Below are 23,074 nucleotides of genomic sequence, written 5' to 3'. Positions count from 1 at the left end.
CACAAACAAAAAATTATTCCCCCCCATCTTTTTCCATTTTCAATTCTTTTTTTAAAAATACTCCAGGGAGCCACTTGGGCGGCACTAAAGAGCCGCATGTGGCTTGAGAGCCGCGGGTTGCTGACCCTCGCTATAGGCTAATGCTGGCAGTGACGCGCGGTGAGGTTCATGGCTGGTGAGGCACTGACTTCATCACAGTCAGATTTATAAACATATGACCCCTATAGAGTATCTTATTCACCATTTGATCGGCAGCAGTTAACGGGTTATGTTTAAAAGCTCATACCAGCATTCTTCCCTGCTTGGCACTCAGCATCAAGGGTTGGAATTGGGGGTTAAATCACCAAAAATGATTCCCGGCCACTGCTGCTCACTGCTCCCCTCACCTCCCAGGAGTCAACAAGGGGATGGGCCAAATGCAGAGGACAAATTTCACCACACCTAGTGTGTGTGTGACAATCATTGGTACTGTAACTTAATGGAGCAGGTACTTTAGCTAGTATAGTAGAAGTTCTCAATATTTGGGCTAATCAGAAGTCTAGATTACGACTTGGAGAGAGTAGGACAGACACAATTAAATACTTCAAATGATACTGGTGCTATTTAAACATGTACAGTGCAACAACTAGTGGACAGACATTAATAGGAATGGCCATTCAAAACAAAAGAAAAAAACAGAAAGGAATCTCAACAAACAATGTTGGTTTAGTTCAGGTAATTCATAAAAAGTAATATCAAAAGTTCAAGTTTATAGGAGCCATATGAGACTGATCGCAGTCCATATGTGCATTCGCAGTCCATACAGTCACACAATGTTGTCACTATGACGTCATAGTGCAACCGCGCTCCAGCGGCCGTGTTCATTCATTGTCTTTACTGTCGGATAAAAAATGCAGATGGCCTTAAAACGCCACAATACTCAGTTGCCATATTTAAGTACCCAAAATAAAGACTCGACATAAATATAAATTCAATTGGATCAGAAACATCGGAGGAAACGGGATTAAAACCTGATGCCAACCACCCATAGAAAATACATGGGTAAGGCTATTAGCTACTATTAGCAAACAGACTTACCAAGTCGGCGTAAAATCTCAACATCGACACACTCTCTCGTCGCAACTCGGCCCTCATGGTCGGCACCTATAAGTTTACAATTAGTTGTAAAATGTTGGACGGTTGTTTTTACGATATGCCAGGCAAACGGCAACTTTAAAACATATGTCCCCAGGGCTAGCCGAGTAGTGCAAAAATTATCTCTGGGATCACTAGCGCCCTCTACCACTAGGAGGCCGGATTACTGCGAGCCTCACACAGTGCGTCTTCGCAGGCGTTTTATGATTGCCCAGCACAAGAAATACGTTACACACATACAGTTGTTGACAAAATATATTGTATATTATATACCTCAGGTAACTAAACTATGGAAATGTATGATATAATTCATATAGCAATACGGTCTCACTGCACGGCAGCAAGCAGTTAGCCGAGTCATTGCGCAATCCATAGTGACGGTGAGGCTCAGCTGGCTGCTGACTCATCGCAAGTCTCTGCTCAGTGTTTGAACGCAAATGTGAAAATTCAGCGATTTTGAATATAAATAATCTAAAACTGGTGAAATTAAATGGAAAATAACTTTATAATACAATAACATAACAATTTAATTTTTTTTTTCCTTTTTAATTTTTTTTCTTTCCATGTTGGCAGGTGAGGCCATGCCTCACCTGCCAACCCTGACTGCACATCACTTAATGCTAGTGAGTAAGACAAAATGTTTTGGCGGATCTTACAGGGTTCACTTCGATATTTATTACACCAACTAATAGCGCGAATGCTTGTAATTAATTTTTTACTGCACGTTTTAAATTGGAAGTTATTTCACAGGTTTTGATATAACAGGGTGATATGACATTACTTCCATTGTAAAAATGGTCCCCCTGTTTTCCCCTGCCCACCAACCTCACCCACCCACAAGAGGGCACGGACAGAAAGACTTCCAGTCAGAAATGTGAGGAGACTCAAGTTTTTGTTCGCAATTTAAAGCATAACATTTAGCTGAGAGACAGCCTTAATCTCAAAATACTCTTAACTTGGGGCACTCTTAGGTTGAGGTACCACGTACATCAATCTCCACAGAGCTGTGGAGAGTTGAAGACTTTATGAGACTAGTGTCAGTCACTGCCAGGGTTGGGGATTAGGAGGACAACTGGGGTATGTTTTGGAGTTTGGTGTGAAGCAAACAGACATATATCCCAACAATTAAATACAACCCGTTCATAAGAATAAATGCACTTAAAGCTAGAAGCATTAGAATGTTTGACGCAGCTCCAGATATGATTGTGCAAGTTGTCATATTGTTGGTTTATTTGGAGTATTTACATGTGTAACCGTGGTCAGGGCGGATTTAGGATTGGAGAAGAACTGGGACATAGCCCAGATGAGTGATGGATTTTTTTTTGCGTAAAAAATACGATACACCAACTTTCAAAATTTGACCCCCTTAAAAGCAGACAAAAACACTACCTTTACATTTACTATTGATATGCTTTAATAAAGCAAAATTATAAATAACCAAAATTGTTTGGATTCTTCCAATGTAAGCACCCACATAATATTAGCTATCATTCTTCGGTCATACCTCTACTGACTGTAAACTAAAATGTAATAAACCAGCAGAGTGACATTTTGAAATACGATTCCCAAAAAGGAATCATCACCTGTTTCATCACGGCCGGTGTTGCTGTCAAAAACATAATATTCATGTTTACAGTCTTCTCGTGCGTGGGTTTCAGGCAAATGCCGTAAAGTCAAGCTCCTGAAAGGTTATTTATTCTGTATGAGGGCTAAATTCAACGATTTGGTGCATTTGCAAACAGCTAAAATGATGTATAAGGCAAACTATAACCTGCTACCCAAGAATGTACAACAATTCTTCTCAACAAAAGAGGAGAAATATAACCTTAGAGGAAAATCTAATTTAAAACATTAGCATGCACGCACAACACTAAAAATCATTAGTATATCTGTATGTGGAATTAAATTATGGAATGGATTACCCAAAGAAATCAAACAAAGCACCAAAATGATTCAGTTTAAGAGACTGTTCAAACTACAAGTGTTCACAAAGTACACAGAACAAGAATTATGATGAATATATTCAACCCTTTTTTTTCTTTTTCTTTTTTTTATTAAGAGGAAGATTATTTATGTATTTAATATTTGTTTGCTTAATATGGTGTATTATTTATTTATTCACTGTTCATACATTTGCTATGGTATGAAAAGGAGTAGGATTAAATAAGCTCGGCTTCTTCCTACTCCTTTTGGGATGTGCTTTAATGAAACAACTGGAATTGTGTGATACAATACATTGTATCGTATGCATGTTCGAAATAAACTGAAACTGAACATGATACAGCTACTGCCTCTCTGCTGGATTAATGTACTGCACTTTACTTCCTTGAGTTTTTTCCCTCCCTCAAAAGTACATTTCAGATTTGGGGCTATTCAGATAAAATCCATCCCCGAAATCCTGACCCTTGACCGCAGTCAGACTCCTGCTCAGGCTAGGCTCGTACCGGGGTCTGCAAATTATTATCGATTGAGAGCTACTCATGGAGAACTAGCCAAAGACCTAAAGACGCAGGCTGTCAACTCATTATCTAGCACAAATATTAAAGTGTCAGGAAGTAATTATTTGTGTATTTTGTGGCCCTGTACTTAATTTCGTATTTTAGTGCAATTGCACCCCTTGTATCCTGGGCTGATAATGAAATATATGATGGCAAAGTATCATATATTGATACTTTTTCATCAGGAGACTCCAAATGTGGTTGTGACATTTTTGGTTGATTAGACTTTTTTCATATTATATATTTCTTTAACATATATGTTTGGTCAGGAAAAAAAAGAAAGGCTATTCCATCCATACAAGCCTGTTTCGCAGGTAACCCTGCTCTTCAGGGGATGAGCACTGTATAACGGATAAACCACAGAAATATTTCTTAAACATATATTTTTTTTAAATATTCCCACACATTTAAATGTCTTCAAACACCCATTAATATTGATCCATTGTAGTTTAGAAATGGCAGTAACATGGCCACCCTACCCTACTTTCAGGTTTAAAAAAAAAAAATACAATGGAATAGGATCTTTATCTTCTATCTTAATCACTGACAAAGGGAATTTAAACATTTAGTATTGCACCTTAACAACATACTTTTGGGACCAGTTTGATTTAAAACACAATTGTTTACATGATACACATACAGTAAGTAGTAAATGTTGAAGACCCCCTGCACAAACGGTGCAACACAAAAATTACAGCACAACAAACACATGGCACAACACAAAGAGCAACTTGCGTTAAACAAGCTGAAGTGTTAACACATTTAGTCTTGTGGTCCGAAGTGAATACTGTGTGTGGTCCAGCCTTACCCAGACTCCCCTAGTTAAATTGAGTTTGAGACCCCTGGTATAAATGTTGCTTAAGTTAAGCATCTACAAACCCCGTTTCCATATGAGTTGGGAAATTGTGTTAGATGTAAATATAAACGGAATACAATGATTTGCTAATCCTTTTCAACCCATATTCAGTTGAATGCACTACAAAGAAAACATATTTGATGTTCAAACTCATAAACTTTATTTTTTTTTTGCAAATAATAATTCACTTAGAATTTCATGGCTGCAACACGTGCCAAAGTAGTTGGGAAAGGGCATGTTCACCACTGTGTTACATCACCTTTTCTTTTAACAACACTTAATAAATGTTTTTTGGGAACTGGGGAAACTAATTGTTGAAGCTTTGAAAGTGGAATTATTTCCCATTCTTGTTTTATGTAGAGCTTCAGTCGTTCAACAGTCTGCTGTCGTATTTTAAGCTTCATAATGCGCCACACATTTTCGATGGGAGACATGTCTGGACTGCAGGCGGGCCAGGGAAGTACCCGCACTCTTTTACTACAAAACCACGCTGTTTTAACACGTGGCTTGGCATTGTCTTGTTGATATAAGCAGGGGCGTCCATGATAACGTTGCTTAGATGACAACATATGTTGCTCCAAATCCTGTATGAACCATTCAGCATTAATGGTGCCTTCACAGATGTGTAAGTTACCCATGCCTTGGGCACTAATACACCTCCATACCATCACAGATGCTGGCTTTTGAACTTTGCGCCTATAACAATCCGGATGGTTATTTTCCTCTTTGTTCCGGAGGACACCACGTCAACCGTTTCCAAATATAATTTGAAATGTAGACTTGTCAGACCACAGAACACCTTTCCACTTTGCATCAGTCCATCATAGATCATCTCGGGCCCAGCGAAGCCGGCGCCGTTCCTTGGTGTTGTTGAAAAATGGGTTTTACTTTGCATAGCAGAGTTTTAACTTGCACTTACAGATGTAGGAACCAACTGTGGTTACTGACAGTGGTTTTATGAAGTGTTCCTGAGCCCATGTGGTGATATCCTTTACACACTGATGTCAGTTTTTGATGCAGTACCGCCTGAGGGATCAACGTTCCGTAAAATCATCGCTTACGTGCAGTGATTTCCCCAGATTCTCTGAACCTTTTGATGATTTTACGGACCGTAGAAGGTAAATTCCCTAAATTCTTTGCAATAGCTCGTTGAGAAATTTTATTCTTAAACTGTTCGACAATTAGCTTACAAATTGGTGACCCTCGCCCCATCCTTGATTGTGAAGTACTTAGCATTTAATCGAAGCTGCTTTTATACCCAATCATGGCACCCACCTGTTCCCAATTAGCCTACACACCTGTGGGGTGTTCCAAATAAGTGTTTGATGAGAATTTCTCAACTTAATCAGTATTAATTGCCCCCTTTCCCAACATCTTTGTCACGTGTTGCTGGCATCAAATTCTAAAGTTAATGATTATTTGCAAAAAAAAAAGTTTATCAGTTTGAACATCAAAGTTGTTGTCTTTGTAGCATATTCAACTGAATATGTGTTGAAAATGATTTTCCGATTATATTTACATCCAACACAATTTCCCAACTCATAAAGAAACAGGGTTTTTAGATTATAGTATGTACGAGGGCTGTCAAATGATTAATTTTGGAATTTGGATTCATTTTGATAAATCACAGGTGATTACTTGCTTGCATGATTCAAATTTGCTTAAGAATAGACCTCAATATTTGTAAAAAAAAACAAAAACCTATTTTTTATTTTCAAAATGTCATCCGTTTGCACACAACTTGGTCACAGTTTTATCTAAAGTTCTTTCAGATTGTACGTTGGGGTGAAATTAGCGAGCGAGCACACCAATTAGAATTACCTCGCACGTATGCCTTGATCTGATCACTGACCCTATAGGTTAAGGTTAAAAAAAAAATTGTGCGGTGCAAATAATTTGCAAAATTCATCTCAGTGTGGACATGATATATGCCATATTGCTTTTGTGATTAATCACATGATTTAACTCGTATTTAGCTATTGTAACTTCTGCACTGTCCATCCTTCCACATGAGGTCAAATACATCGCCTACACTCTGATTCTGACTGCACTTAGATCCACTGTTTTTCAACACTTTTTAAACCAAGTCAAAACATTTTTCACTGAAATAATGAGAGGCAGACCACTCGCAGAAAACTTTAAAAAATGAAACTCATTGACAGTAAAAAGTCGTTCTCGCAAGTTTTTGATATGAATTCCAACCATAACCAACCAGGCATCACTATAGCGCTTGTCTCAAAGTAGGTGTACTGTCACCACCTGTCAGAACACTCAGTGACTTATTTGGAGTTTTTTACTGTTTTCCTCTGTGTAGTGTTTTAGTTCTTGTCTTGCGCTCCTATTTTGTTTTAGCAATCAATACTATTTAAGTTGTTGCTATTCTTCTTTGTTGATTGTCATGCCATGTACAGATGTATTTTGGGGACGCCGTCTCAGCTCCACACGTTGCAAGTCTTTGCTGTCGTCCAGCATTCTGTTTTTGTTCACTTTGCCGCCAGTTCAGTTTTAGTTTTGTTCTGCATAGCTTTCCCTAAGCTTTAATGCCTTTTCTTAGTGGCACTACCCTTTTGTTTACTTTTGATTTAAGCATTAGATACCTTTTTACCTGCTGTCGTATGCATGGTGTGATCAGGACAATAAACCATGTTCCTGACATCTACAAAAGCAATTAGCTACCTGATATGGAAGAATATAACAAGGTTACTCTGCTCTAGACAGCACCAACACTCAACAATGGCACAATATTTGCAAATTATAATTGGGTGAAATTACATAATCTCCCCTGGCACACCAGACTGTATCTCACAGAACAGTGGTTGCCACAGTAACTCTTTTTCAACATAATGCACATATTTCACTTGTTTGAGGTAGCCAATGAGACAAATGTGTACTGAACATGCCTGTTAGAGGTAGTTGGAGCAGAGTGAGTCTTACTCCTGTTTTCATACTTCTGTTATTGAGAAAAAAGGCACAAATCTGGCAAAAAACGAATTAAGTGAGAACAGTGTGTTGTTGAAGATAAATGAACAATACAGCATTTTCTGCTGCCCTGTGTGTGTGCGTGTGTGTGTGTGTACCACGCCACATAATCTAAACGTCCAATTATATACCCCCAAAAACCTTTTACTGAGGTTGTGCTGTAAATCTCCTCAATAGCTTTCTTCTGTCTGACATTGAAAGATTTAAAGTGTGCGGGGGCTCTCTGGAGATGTGGAGGTCTGTGTTTGGTCAACTCTCTTCAAACACATGACCACATAAGGACACGCAGCGCTGGCTCGGTTGTGTAAACACGTGCTAACGAATACCTCCTTGTACGCCGTGTACAATATCCCGGAGCATGTGAATAAATGTTAGCACTTTTGCTTCAGACGTCAATTCCTCCCCTGCAAAGCGTGTGCGGTTAACGCCATCTTCAGTGCGCCAGTTCCTTGGCGTTCATTGCCAACAGAGGTGTTTGTGGAGGGTTCATAAGCCCACAGCTGATATTGCAGAAAAGATCAAGGATCAGCAGGGCTTTCACTTCGGCAACTAAATGCTCGTAAACATCCATGTGTGTCAGGTTAACAAGGTACCGGTGGCAAGTTTTACATTTTCTTCGTTGGGCAGTGGAAAGTCGTAACATCAATATACCTGACAGATTTTTGAAAACAAAGATTCTAAAAGCATTGCTGTCACTGAAAACATACAACTCATCCGAAGGCATGACAGGACTCAAATTCCTTTGTGAAAAGTAAAGAAATTCCAAATGAGATCGCATCAGGGTGTTTGGCAGCCATGTTTGCTGCACCAGCAAAAAGCTTTCCTGGTATAATATGCACAACAATCTGATTACTTCTGATGTGATGATGTCGTCTTAGTGCACGGATTAATCGGCTACAACGGCAAAGTATGACCTGCCTGAACAGCAAAGTGCTGATGTCCATTCAGGATGCTGTGCATGCTGTGATAATTCACCTGGGGCCGCTTGTCTCAGAATGGAAAATATGTGGTCTTTAATCTCACAGATACATCTGGAACAAAGCACGCTAAAATGTTTCCAGTGCATTTAATGAACCCCAATTCAATTGTTTCTCTTTTGTTTTTCAGCATGACAGACTGTCAAGGTAAATATTTATTTTTTCTATTCTTAAAAAAGCTTGAAATTAAACCTTTAATCACTGTAAAAGTTCACATTGTTTTAATACGCTTTTTTAAATCTCTTTCAAAGATCCATATTGACAATATGATATACATAAATGCAATTGTATCTAATATGAATGTTTGTTTTAATGTTTACTAGGGATGTAACGATATAAAAATCTCTATTATGGCCACGGCACGGTATTGTTGCAGTATTGTCAAAAACATAAAGATGACTCGATAAAAATGCCGTAGTGTGTAAAATGAAGTGGCAGGAATGTTAGGGGTAAACACATTTTATGTAATTGTAGACCAATATAATGCACAAATGATTTGAACCTATGTATTATCATATCCAGGTATTTTTTTAAGTGCAGGAACATCCAGTGTTTCAAGTAACATGCAAATAAAAAATTAAATAAAAAAAAAACCTCTCAGTTTTAACTTTCAACTTCCTGAAAAGCATTGTTGTCTGCAGTGGAATTTTTTGTATTAGTGTAGAGAATGCCAGTTATTAGGTTGTTAATTGACAATGTAACTTTGCATAATGTAATTACCTCACAAATTGATGTTTGGCCTCGCTGGCTTCTTTGCTTCTCATTGAGGATATTTTCTGGGTGATGGTTCATCAAGTCACTACTTACACTACTTGTAGGATGTGTGCACTGCAAACTTTTTTTTTCATATCCACGCTACCAAAGGCCAGAAGGAAATAGATTTAAGATTCAATCATTTGTTGTCATTATAACAAAAGGCATGGAGATTACATTGGTGCATTAATCGACATTGGCATAGTGCAACTCCATGTGCAATTCTATAAAGTGCAGTGAGTGGAAACAGTGACATAATTATAACACACAGCAAACAACATGGCATCGTACTATACCACATGTGAGATATCTAAACTGTAGGATCTAAAATATATCAGAGTTCTATTTTGCAGAAAATACCTGCTTGTATACTCATTCATAGGACCAACAAGAGACCTCCATTGTTTCTGTGTTCACCGTTAAACCAAAATGCATACCTACTTCTGATTTAAACTCCATGGGAGGGACAATGGGAGATGTAGTTTACTTATCAGACCTGCCCACTCATTAGCGCCAGAAAAAAAACTAAACTGGTGGGAGAACTCCAAGTTCTCATTTAATATGCCACATTCCACGATATTATTGCGAGCATTTTGAAACCAAAATATCGTGATAAATACAATACCGTTACAACTCTACGATATACGTCTTTGCTCTGTTACAATCAGTAAAGATTACAAATAATCATCTGGTCTGTGCTGCATGTAGGTATGACTCCAGTGGAGATAATGTGGCAGACAAATTGGGGCGGACCAGCTCCTACACCCGCAGAGAGACCAGACTGGCTTCTCTGAGTAAGCAGGAGCAAGACACTACAAGCAAAGACTATAAGAAGGTGACTTTTTGCAGGGGTTCAAGTTCACGTGTGAGCTGGATAGTTTACCAGCTGGTACAAGGGCACCCAAAAACAAAGCATTTACATATTCAAGAACTCCTTAATTCCGCACTCCATCCAGCTGTATGATCACTCGCCATACAGCAATAGATGATATCTGTCTAATAACTGACCGCTCTGTTAGCTACCTCTCTTTGTTTATTATTTTTATTTTCGCTGGATTGACTGTATTTTATGCTGCCATTTTTTTTCTGCACCTGTTACATACTGTATATTGTAATATTGAACATGGTAATTGGGAATTCAATCAATCAATCAAAGTTTACTTATATAGCCCTAAATCATGAGTGTCTCAAAGGGCTCCACAAGCCACAACGACATCCTCTGCTCAGATCCCACATTAGGGCAAGAAAATACTCTAGTCAATGTGATGACAAGGAGAAACCTTGGGGGTACCGCAGATGTGGGTGACTGGTGCAATGGACGTCGAGTGGATCTAGCATAATATCGTGAGAGTCCAGTCCATAGTGGATCTAACACAATAGTGTGAGAGTCCAGTCCATAGTGGGGACAGCAGTGAGGAGACGTCCCCAACTGATGCACAGATGAGTGGTCCACCCTGGGTCGCAACTTTGGACAGCTAGCCGGTTATCTGTGGTTTGTTACATATTGTCATTTAATTTGTTATATATTGTATATATTATATACAAATATAATATCATATAACAATGTATCAGTAAATATTTTATACTGTAAACCGTATTTCCTTGAATTGCCGCCGGGACACTAATTAATTTAAAACCTCTTCTCACTCCTGCGCTTACCAAAGGCATGCGGTAAAAGTAAGCATGCGCTAATTATTTCAAAACATCTTCTCACTCCGGCACTTACCAAAGGCATGCAGTAAAAATTTGAGTGTGGTGTAAGCTTGGACCTTAAATCCTACTGAATAGCTCTTAATCTTCTTTCCTTTATGCGATTTCAAATTACCGATATTGAAATCAGCCTCCTCCATTTTGAAAATGATGACAGGGGAAGTGTCACTCGTGACGTCACGAGTTTGACCAGGCGTTAATACGAAGCATGCGCTAATTATTTTCGGAAGCGAGTTTGACCCGGCAGTAATTCAAGGCAGGCCCATACTATATGCCCTGCAGCAATTCAAAGAAATACGGTATATAATATGTAAATATTACATATGTGTTATTTTATATTGCTATTATGGTAAATGTTTTGTCTACTTAAAACCTGCATTATCCTTTCCATCCTTACCCTTTCCATCCTATGTAACTGAGCTACTGTGTGGAACAATTTTCCCTCTGGATCAATAAAGTTTGTCTAAGTCTAAGTAACCGTAAACAATGAAAACTCTAAAGCAATGTGGCCCGAGAATGGCCCCTGACCGGTCCCAGAGTTAATTTTAAAACTTGGATATATTTTAATATTTTTGTAGGAAAATTCTTAAAGACACTGGAGCAAAGCTATTCAACTTCAAATTGTTTTGGGGGCCACATTTCCAAAGAGCTAAGGGCCATGGTGTTGGGACTTCTCTGTACACTGTTATTATACTTTTGTATTTTTCTGAGGATCTGCAGTTATGGACCTACTGCAAAAAGTCAAAGATCATTTATATTTAATCTATGTAATCCTTGTAGTGACATTTGAACTTCTAGGCCAAAATCCACTGCAGTGGACACTTAAATTTTGCACAAAAGTTTTTTGTTTTTTCAAATAACTCTTGAAAATAAATATTAACCAAGAAAATGTCCACTACAAAGGATTCTGATTTTCAAAATAGTACAGTCTCTCCACCCGTCCACAGCTTTCTGGAAATGTGACCCACAGAACAATTTAGTTGAATAACCTTCAATTGTTCATGTTTGTTGGACTGAGGGAGTTGAAACCACACACAAGCACATTGTTTTGATGTGTGCTTGTTTTTTTAGATGTACGCAGAAGCACTACACGAGAATGAGCGCCTTAAGTCTAGGCTGCAGGACAGCAAACAAGAACTTGTCAACATTCGTTCCCAGTTGGAGAAAGTAACTCAGGTATGACTTCATCATTCCGTTGTAAATGTTGTGACGATTGCTTCGTCACGATGAAACATTTCTCTCATTTGCAGAGGCAAGACAGGATGTCGGAGAAATCTACTCAGGTTGAAGCTGAGAAAAAGGTAAGTTTTATCCATAGTCGTGTATCTTTATTTCAGCATGCTACTTTTTTTTACAATTGTGGGATTGATTGTTTCTTATCCTCAAATGACAAGACCATCAAACATTGTTTTTTAATAACAGGAGAAACAGGCCCTCGAGAAGAGAGTGTCAGGCATGGAAGACGAGATAAAGGTCAGTATCTGCAAATTGTTTGTTTGAGTGCTTCAACTTATATATATATATATATATATATATATATATATATATATATATATACATATGTGTGTGTATATATATATTAAAAAATAATAATAATATATATATATGTATATATATATATGTATATATGTATGTATGTACAGCCGCGATCAAAAGTTTACATACACTTGTAAAGAACATAATGTCATGGCTGTCTTGAGTTTCCAATAATTTCTACAACTCTTATTTTTTTGTGATAGAGTGATTGAAACACATACTTGTTGGTCACAAAAAACATTCATGAAGTTTATGGTCTACTGAAAATATGACCAAATCTGCTGGGTCAAATGTATACATACAGCAATATCAATATTTGGTTACCCTTTTCCCTGGCAAGTTTCACTGCAATAAGGTGCTTTTGGTGCCCATCCACAAGCTTCTGGCAAGCTTCTGGTTGAATTTTTGACCACTCTTTGGTGCAGTTCAGCTAAATGTGTTAGTTTTCTGACATGGACTTGTTTCTTCAGCATTTTCCATATGTTTAAGTCAGGACTTTGGGAAGGCCATTCTAAAACCTTAATTCTAGCCTGATTTAGCCATTACTTTACCACTTTTGACGTGTGTTTGGGGTCATTGTCCCGTTGGAACACCCGACTGCGCCCAAGACCCAACCTCTGGGCTGATGATTTTAGGTTGTCCTGAAGAATTTGGAGGTAATCCTCCTTTTTCATTGTCCCATTTACTCTTTGTAAAGCACCAGTTCCATTGACAGCAAAACAGGACCAGAGCATAATACTACCACCACCATGCTTCATCATCATCATCATCATCATCATCATCATCATTTATTTTTATACCTTTCATAAAAATCTATATATACAAGCCACGTACAATTGACAGTTTCATTGTTTTTTTTTTGTTTCTTATAAATTTCCATGACCAGAAAGGAGCAGATGGAATAATAATATACTTTTTAACACAAATTGTTGCTTGATGGTAGGCTTGGTGTTCCTGGGATTAAAGGCCTCACATTTTCACCTCCAAATATATTGCTGGGTATTTTGGCCAAACAGCTACAATTTTGTTTCATCTGACCGCTGAACTTTCCTCCAGAAGGTCTTATCGTTGTTCATGTGATGTCATTTGTGCTCCAATCACTCCATCACAAAAAATAAGAAAATGATGGGAAACTCAAGACAGCTATGAAATTATGTTCTTTACAAGTGATCAAGTACAGTCCACACAAGTGGGTTTGGGGCAGTCAAGTAGAGAAAGTTAAAGGCTTATTAGCCACAGCGCTCTGCTGGCTCAGTTCCTGTCAAGCAAAGGAGGAGTCCACACCACGCTTCCCCAGCTCCGCTTATCCCACTGGTAGGGATGAATGTTGTGACCTAGTTCCAGTTGAATACCAAACCTGGTCCAATAGACTTTTGTGAGACATTCCTGCCCTGCACAGTGTGCGTTCCACTTCACTAAGAGCTGCAAAAAGTGCAGGCCTGGTCAGCTATGTACAGTTACACACATTCTCCAGTCCAGTAATCTCTCATAAGATTTTCTGGAATTGGCAGTTTTCCCCACTTAAAGTAGAATTGGTTAGTCAAACACGAATTTAGGACTCCTCTAACTTCGCTTGCTTCACATAGATAACAGAACTCTAACAGACCAATATTGAGGATAATATAGATCTTTGTATGATGTTCTCGTGGTTCCCTCAGCAGGACCCTCCATTGCGGTTCCGTTGTGGGTACCAACCCTGAGGGGTGTGGGTAGGAATGGTGAGTGGTCGCCATTAGTTGAAGAGTGACACATGCCTGTCACCCCACTAAATAATTCTTCTGTCGAACACTAGGGCATGTTTACACGTGTGGCCACAATCAAAACAATGATTAGCACACACTTTGTCACTATCTCACTATTACGGCTCTCCCAGTGTTGAAATGAGGAAGTTTAATTGAATGTACAGTGCACAGTGTTATGATTATAATGACACAAAGCATCAAGAATTCTTGTCACACTACCTTGTCTTGCCAAGGGCACTTCTTCAGAAAAGGAACATTACATGCACGACCTGGTAAATCCCAAACATGGGCTCGCTTTAAATGGCTTATATGAAATTGTGTTTCAGTTTGTAGAAGAAAAAAAAAAGCCAGATGTCTTCCTTGTTTTTCTTCCATGTGAGTGTGTATGCGTGTGTGTGTTCTCAAAAGGAGTACCCTCGGGATTAGCATCAAGTGAACACATTAGGTTGACCTCAACTATTCAAACCAAGAAAAAAAACATCCGTTTAATGATTACAAACAATCAGGCATATAAACTCTAAAGATGTATATAACTAAAATGATGACATAATAATTTACTGTATCTTAATCATATCATTTTAAGCTTGAAAGCCATTCCTTTTTTCATGAGTTGCTTTGCTTGTTTATGCGTTTCTTTCTGAAGCCTCCCCATGTTTTGCCAGTGAGTCTCTCAGGTCCTCGGGGTGCTTCACAACACCCACATCTTCTTCCTCGCATGCTTTCTCTGTCCTTCCCCCTCCTTGTATTCTTCTCTCCTCCTCTGTGCAGACTTTCCCCGCTCTGGCTCAGGTACAGGCCTTGCGGAGCATCAACGAACGTCTCCTGGCCGAGAACAGAGCCTTGCTGCGCGCCCTGTCCAACCTCTCGGAGACAGCCTCTGTGCCGGAGACAGAGGACCTCTGAATTCACCTCTTCTCCTTTCAAGCCTCCTCCTTCTCCTCCTCTTCCTCCTGCCCCATTTCTCTGCACAACCATCCTTCTGGTGCCTCTATAACCCGCTCTTCCTCCACTGTGCTCCTCTCAGGCAGGTTGTGCACGTCTCCCTGCACCCGCCCTCCAAACCCACTATCGCAGTGTTTTTCAACCTTTTTTAGGGAAAGGCATATTTTTTTCATTAAAAAGTCCGGAGGCACACCACCAGAAAACGTTAAAAAATGAAACTCCACCGGGTCGTCGTGCCTTATTTTGAGTTTGTTGGTGTTTTCCTGTGTGGTGTGCTTTAGTTCTTGTCTTGCGCTTTTATTTTGGTGGCCCTTCCTGTTTTGTTGGTGTTTTCCTGTAGCAGTTAAATGTCTTCCTTTGAGCGCTATTCCACGCTTTGTGTTAGCAAGCAAGCCTATTTACGTTGTTGCTATCCTTCTTTGTGTGGACATTGTTGATTGTCATGTACGGATGTACTTTGTGGAGGCCATAAGTTTTTGCTGTCGTCCAGCATACTGTTTCTGTTTACTTTGTAGCCAGTTCAGTTTGATTTTCGGTTTGCATAGCCATTGCCTTTTCCTTTCCCTTTTGTTAATTTTTGGTTTAAACATTACATACCTTTTTACCTCCACACTGCCTCCCGCTGTAGTCTGCATATTGAGATCACAACAAACCATCCTCGTCTCACCAGACACATTCCGACTTTTAGTAATTAACTACCTGCTGCCACCTACTGACATGGAGTATTAAGTGGTTACCCTGCCGAATTTTACACAGCACAGACACTAAGCAACGGCACATTATTTGCAGATTAAAATTATTGATTTGCAAAAAATATTATTTGGACCAGTAAGGTGACGTTGCATAATTTTCCACGGCACACCAGACAATATCTCACGGCACAGTGGTTGAAAAGCGCTGCACTATAAAATCTTCTTCTGCACTCTTTTTCCTCCTTTACCACTCTAATTCATTTTATTTTTTGAGAGCTGACAAAACACAATACTGTCCGCATATACGGGCAAAGCACCACTTTATAAAGTTATATTTGTTTTACGGCAACCTGAGAGGGGAAATAATGTGACGAGAGATTTGACTCTAATGATTTAAGACACCATGACTCAAATGCCAAGTGTGTGTGTATACATCTCAGAGCACAGTCAGATTCATGCCTGTACGTTTTTTTTCTCTCATTATGGCTGGAAGGTATTTATCTCCCTCGAAAAAGAGAGATGAATTGCGTGCCATTTCACAGGCTACATCCTTCAGAGGCCAATGATGTCACAAAGGCGTGCAAAGGAAGTCACAGGCTCCTTCAAAAGCCGCCTTTCCTTTACTGTCCATCCCAACAATGTTGGTGAGACCCATCCTGTAAAAATACTTCTTGTATTGCTAACGTGGAGCCACTAAGCGTCATGAAGTAAGGAAACGGATGGAAACATGGCAAGCTTTTTAGAAAAACAAATCTCAATAAAACAATAGGTAAATGGTAATAAAAGTATACCATTTTTTTAATTCGCTCAATCAACATTTTTTAATTCGCTCAATCAACATTTGTATAGAGACTCTGCCTTATTAATCACCATTATCTTAATTTAGCATCATAACTACTCTAACTTCCTCACCATACTTGCCAACCCTCCCGGAAAATCCGTGAGACTCCCGAAATCCAGCGCCTCTCCCGAAAACCTCCCGGGACAAATTTTCTCCCGAAAATCTCCCGAAATTCAGGCGGAGCTGGAGGCCACGCCCTCTCCAGCTCCACGAGAACCTGACTCAGCAATGTTGTGACCCTCTTAAACTGGACAATAGTGCCATCTACTGTACATAGAATAGAATAGAATGTAAATATATTCTACATATATTCTACATTTAAGTGCAGTCAAGGAACATGCATTAGGGAGTCTGTTCTAAAGCCCACAGTAAAGAGACGTAACTTCATCACGTCGCCTGGTTATTGACTCCAACCCAATATATTACACCGTCGACGAGCAAAATGAAGAAATACGCTTGCAAGTTCCAGAACGATTGGAAACAAGAATTTCAGTTTATCCAGGAGAGTTCGAAGGGGAAGGGGTATGTTGCCTGTAAATTTTGTAGAACAGACTTCTCCATTGAACACGGTGGCCGAACGGATATACTCAGCCATGAACGATCAGCGAAGCACAAAGCGTCCGCAGCGCAGCATCATTCACAACCCAGTATTATGGGTCACCTCGCAAAATGAAGACCCGATGGTGTAACTTATGCTGAGACAAAGATGGCTATGCTGATAGCTGGAAGCAACATCCCGTTCACATTTGCGGATGTCCACAACAAATTCGTGAAGGATATGTTCCCGGATTTGGAGATCAGTTAGTAGAACTGTGTTTTTATTACTGTGTATTTGATAAGTGCTGTCGGAAATTCAACTATTTATTTTATTTACATATATAATCAAATAAATATATATAGCTAGAATTCACTGAAAGTCAAATATTTCAAACATATATATATATATATATATTTCATATATATATATATATATGTATGAAATACTCGAGTTGGTGAATTATACTCCTCCCCTTTTAACCACGCCTCCCGCCCAACCCCCGACCACGCCCCCACCACAGCCAACCCCCCACCTTCCGAAATCGAAGGTCTCAAGGTTGGCAAATATGTTCCTCACGTGGGTCTCTTAAGAAAAGCTTTAAACCTTTCACACTTATTCATGTGAAAATATTTGTATACTTTCCTGAATCAAACTTTGATTTGATGCATGGGAGGTTCCAAAAAAGCTGTCTAGTGTCAAGGGGCGATGGCCTTTAAGAAGGCTGACCTGCCATCGAGCACTACTCGGGGGAAAATGTACCGAAACAAATTAATACGAAATACATTGTTCAATAATTACACTTTTTGTGTGAAAATAACAACTTCAAGATCATTAAAACAAAGTTTCTGACCTTGCTACATATACTACAACTGGTATTTGAACCCAGTACTTACAGCCATGCAAAACAACCATAAGTTGTATGTGCCACAGGAGCAAATTGAAAATCAAATGGCAAATCTGATATTTTATTGTTATCATTGGCGGAGCTCGACACGCCCGGAAATACGTTTGCAGTAAAATTTCAGATAAAGCGCCCTGTCGTTTATTCATTCTCGGATCGCAAGGCCCTACGCACAGCAAGTGTTCTGGGTTTAGGGTGGGGCAGCCGTGCCTTGACTCCTTTTGGTTGGAAGTTGTTTGGCAACACGTGCTCTAAAACGACCTATTCTTTGACTTTTTTTTCAAGCAAAAAGGCTAATCATTATCTTATACAAAAATTATACTCACATGGTCAAAATTGTTGGTACCCTAACAGCAATGAGAGAAAACACCTAGAAAATGCACTGACATAATGGGAAACTGTCAGAAGTGATGTTACAGAAATATATTTTTTTAAATTATACCACTTCAGTTGAAATTGAATTAGAATTTGAAAGAACTATCCATCCATTCATACATCCATCTATTTCTGCTTATCCGAAGTTAGGTCGCGGGGGCAGCAGCCTAAACGGAGAAACCCATACTTCTCTCTCCTAAGCCAGTTTGTCCAGCTTTTCCTGGGGAATCCCGAGGCGTTCCCAGGCCAGCTGGAAGACATGAGCTGTGTCCCAATTCAGGGTCTGCATCCTTCGGAGGACCCAGCCTATATGCAGCCTTAGAAGGCTGGACCTTCTGAGGCACCTTCGAAGGATGCGTCACCCGTTGTTAAATGGGACAGTCTAGCCTGCGGAGGATTTCCTGGTTGCGTCACAACGTCATGACTCCTGCGGCCCAAAGATCCAGGTTGAACAAACGCGCGCAAAGCATCTTGGGATACGGGAGGCCCCGAAGGATAGTTGTGGTGCATCCTCCGAATACAGGGAAAAGGAGGATGCACCATGGAGAACTGAAAGATGACGGGATCAGCCTCGGTGAGTTTACGTTGCTCCTCTACGATGTCATCTGACAGTTTTCCTTCCTCCCACGCCACTTTAGTCTCCTCAGCATAACAGAAGTGTTCAGGATTCTTGACCGCACCAATGATGTCCTCAGCTGTTGCAGTTTTTGAATTTGAAGGAATTGGGACAGCCTTGGCGCAGCGTTGTGACGTAAGCGGGCATGAATTCGCACTTCAAAGGATGCAGACCCTCAATTGGGACACAGATATTCTCTTCACCGTGTCATGGGTCTTTACCCATGGTCTCCTACCGGTCCGACGTGGCCTTAACACCTCCCCATGGATGCGTTCGGGGACATTCTGACCAGATGCCCAAACCCCTTGATCTGGCTCCTATCAATACGGCAAAGGAGGAAACTCATTTTGGCCGCTCGTACCCATGATTTGGTCCATTCGGTCACAACCCAAAGCTCATGATCATAGGTGAGGATAGGGACGTAGATCGACCAGTGAATTGAGAGCTTTGCCTTCCACCTTAGCTCCCTCGTCACTAGAAAGAACCTTTAAAAACACTAAAATGAAAACTAGTGGAACTGGCCTTGACAGAAAGGGTGGTACTCTGAAAGTAATATTTTGTTGCACAACCTTTTGAGCCAATTACCACAATCAAGTGCTTCCTGTAACTCTCAATGAGACTCCTGCTCAAACTTTCCCAGGTTTGATAAGTGCCTTTTCTATGTTGCCTGTTTCAACTTATTGCACAGATGTTTCATTGTATTCAAATCAGGACTCAAAGCAGGCCACTTCAGAATAGTTTGATGTTCTGCCCTTAGCCATTCTAGTATTGTTGATTAGTGTACATTTGGAAATCTGTGACCTGCAACTGAGACCTAGTTTTCTGCCCCCAAACAACACATTTTGCTCAGGAATCGTTTAATAGTCTTGATGATTCAGGGAACATCGCTTATCTCGTGTCAGATGCAGCAAAGCACCCTAAGAACATAACTTCCCGGCAGGCACAAGACATTGATTGATTGATTGATTGATTGATTGATTGATTGATTGATTGATTGATTGATTATACATACATGTCCTTGAAAACAGACTGTAAATTGTGACAACATTGATGTCCAAAGTTGGATCCACGTTGTTTGTTGGGAAATTACCAAATTTCAATGGTCAAGTCAACGTCAGAACTCAACATTGATTTAGCGTTGTCAAAAAGCATGTTGTTTTAACGTTATGTTTGAGTTGTTCAACATCAGGACTTAATTCAACAAGTTCTCAAAATTGTTTTAATGTCTTGCGCCAGCTGGGCTAGTCTTCTTCATGTTATTTTCTATGTATGATTCATATTGACATCTGCAAACAAAGAGCTTTTTGTCAGTTTTAAGTAATTTCAGTGAGCTTGGTTGGTTTTGGGTACCAATAATTTTGTCTGTACGCGGGTTAACACGGTTTACAGCAGTTCCTGTGACTTAAATAAGTAAGATGGTTATCGTATGTCTCAGCGGAGAATAAATTCAAAGAGAAAGAGGCAGGTCATTTTTGTTATTGCTCCATGTGTTGAGCATAACTTTGATTTTGAGGAAATGTTTCATGTCTTCTTGTGGCTCTCTTTGACTTCTCACAATTTCCTCCTCACTGCATGAACATGAACCATCAAGCATGCCCATGTCGCTTGGTCTTAGTGAATGAGGTTGTTTTGGTGCTGCGTGAGCTTTGCATTCCATAAGTAGCGTGATGTTTAACTCTATGTAATCTGTGATCATCTGATATCATGTCTTCCCTCCACTTTTCTAGGTCTTAACAGAGCTCAAGGCGGACAACCAGAGGCTAAAGGATGAGAACGGTGCGCTCATTCGGGTCATCAGCAAACTGTCTAAATGAAAGAATATGCTGGCTTGCAGTTATTCACCATGAGGTCACATTTCGTACTTCCTGTCTGGTGGATCTAAATTTCCAAATTTGTGATGGATGCTGGTGTTATAATAAATAATAACAATTATCCAGTGTTTTCTTTCAGGGACCACACATGCAGTTTAATTCCTATTTAAGTATGCTATGATTCCATGGAGATGCCGTGACTATAGTATTATAAACCTGCCGAGTTATGATTGTGTTTGTAGTGCCATGTGACCCATAAGAACCCATGATCGCCAAACAATTATAAGTCCTAAACGGTTTCTGCTTGGGAGCACCTATGAATATTTTAATCTTGTACATTTAACGCACTTCCTTGTGGTCTATGTAATATGTATTTGATATGTTTTGGCGTAAACTTTGCTCCATATTCACATTTATAACCTACTTTCTGCTAATGTGGGTTTGTGTGCGTAGGCATTCCGTTCAGATAAAAAAGAAACCACGCCCCACGCTCTACAAAAGTGTCATTATTTATCTTTTGAAAATGTAAACTGTTTAAATATACATCTTAGAAATGAACGTCACCGCTATTTTTTTTCAGACACAATCAATAATACGTTCCATAAACAGTATCTAGATTCAACGGTCACAACATTAGGTACACCTTGTGGCGGCGCACCGTGCCGCATCAAAAAAAAAAGATGCAATTACCAGCATGTGTGTCACTGCTGGTCGATGTGATCATGTGCATGCCACAATTAGACTTAAGTACCGTTTCCTACTTTCTCTTGTGTTCCTTCCAACCAGGTAGTATTTTTGCCGGGAGTTTAGCAGCTAATCCAAACTCATCATGGCCCATGTTGACGAAACAGTAAAATGTTGTGGACAAATAAACACGGAAACATTTATTTTATAGACATCAGAGCAGGCTGGAGAGCATTAGATGAGAAGGAATAACACAGGAGGCTGAAGGCAGTAAGGGTGGGTCGTATCGACCTAAATAACAGTATTGATACCAGGTTGATACTAACATGATAAGATCAACACTTTTTTTTTTTTTAGTAATTTCTTGCTTGTCCAGCAAATTACTCACTTTTCCTCAGAGTTCATGTTAGCGCAGCGTCTCTTCTCGTGTATCCTTGCAAACTTTGCATCTCTCACTCTCTACTGCTCACCGAGGCAAACTTTGCCCCCACCCTTTTTTTTTTTTTACAAATACTTGCCCTTAATAGTAGTTGTTGTATTGTCCCGAAACCTATATTTTAGTACCGGTATCGCTACCAAAATGTATTTCAATACTTTTCGATACTTTGCTACTTTTCTAAATAAAAGGGACCACAAAAAATTGCATCAATGACTTTATTTTAACAAAAAATCTTAAGGTACATTAAACGTATGTTTCTTATTGCAATTAAGTCCTTAAATAAAATAGTGAACATACTAGACAACTTGTCTTTTAGTAGTAAGTAAGCAAAAAAAGGCTACTAATTTAGTCTGCTGACAAATGCAGTAACATATTGTATCATTTTCCATTCTATTATTTTGTCATCGTCATTAAGGACAAGTGATAGAAAATTAATTATTAATCTACTTGTTCATTTACTGTTAATATCTGCTTACTTTCTCTTTTAACATGTTCTATCTACACTTCTGTTAAAATGTAATAATCACTTATTCTTTTGTTGTTTGGATGTTTTACATTAGTTTTGGATGATACCACAAATTTAGGTATCAATCCGATACCCGCTACTTTTTAGAGGCGGTATAGTACCGAACATGATTAATCATTATCGTGGCACTACACTAATACCGATATACCGTACAACTCTAAGTAGTTGTTTATGCTGTTTTGTTGAAACTTTTGTCTTTTAAATGCTTGTTATTTTTGCGGAAGTAACTTTTGTTTAAAATAATTGTGTGTAATTTAACACCATTAAGGAATAATTTTAATTGAATTTGTACAAATTAATTTTGTTGCAGTTAGTTGTAAAAAACCCAGAATGTTTTTGTTATGTATGATCCTTGTCATAATCAACTCATTAGAGGCTACTTCACAAAATCAAGTCTCAGTGTTACTATTCACTTTGTATCTGATCAACACAAATATTTCCAGTATCCCCCACCCCTACTGTACCAAGCAGCAGTCCAGGCTCAGCACAGGTGTCCGCATAAGTACAGCCTTAAAATGTAAATG

General features: G+C 39.3%; 1 protein-coding gene across 4 annotated transcripts in view; it reads left to right on the top strand.

Moving 5' to 3' along the window:
• The window catches only part of LOC133554448 (protein phosphatase 1 regulatory subunit 12B), a 57,558-nt gene extending 36,536 nt beyond the window's left edge, over positions 1-21,022 (top strand). Inside the window, exons 6-12 of one of the 4 annotated variants that reach the window (XM_061903238.1) lie at positions 8,575-8,591; positions 9,906-10,032; positions 11,979-12,083; positions 12,158-12,208; positions 12,330-12,380; positions 14,105-14,161; positions 20,818-21,022. In XM_061903238.1, the coding sequence (XP_061759222.1) occupies positions 8,575-8,591; positions 9,906-10,032; positions 11,979-12,083; positions 12,158-12,208; positions 12,330-12,380; positions 14,105-14,143 (390 nt within the window). In that variant the 3' untranslated portion in view covers positions 14,144-14,161; positions 20,818-21,022. Of the gene's footprint in view, positions 1-8,574; positions 8,592-9,905; positions 10,033-11,978; positions 12,084-12,157; positions 12,209-12,329; positions 12,381-14,101; positions 14,162-14,953; positions 15,210-20,817 lie in introns of all 4 variants that reach the window. The other 3 variants (XM_061903237.1, XM_061903235.1, XM_061903236.1) reach the window with 3 other exon arrangements.
• Positions 21,023-23,074: the final 2,052 nt, after the last annotated feature.

Source organism: Nerophis ophidion, linkage group LG06, assembly GCF_033978795.1.
Source record: "Nerophis ophidion isolate RoL-2023_Sa linkage group LG06, RoL_Noph_v1.0, whole genome shotgun sequence".
Taxonomy (NCBI): Eukaryota; Metazoa; Chordata; class Actinopteri; order Syngnathiformes; family Syngnathidae; genus Nerophis; species Nerophis ophidion.
Note: the sequence above shows the minus strand (reverse complement) of the source record. Positions and strands in the feature narration are given on the sequence as shown.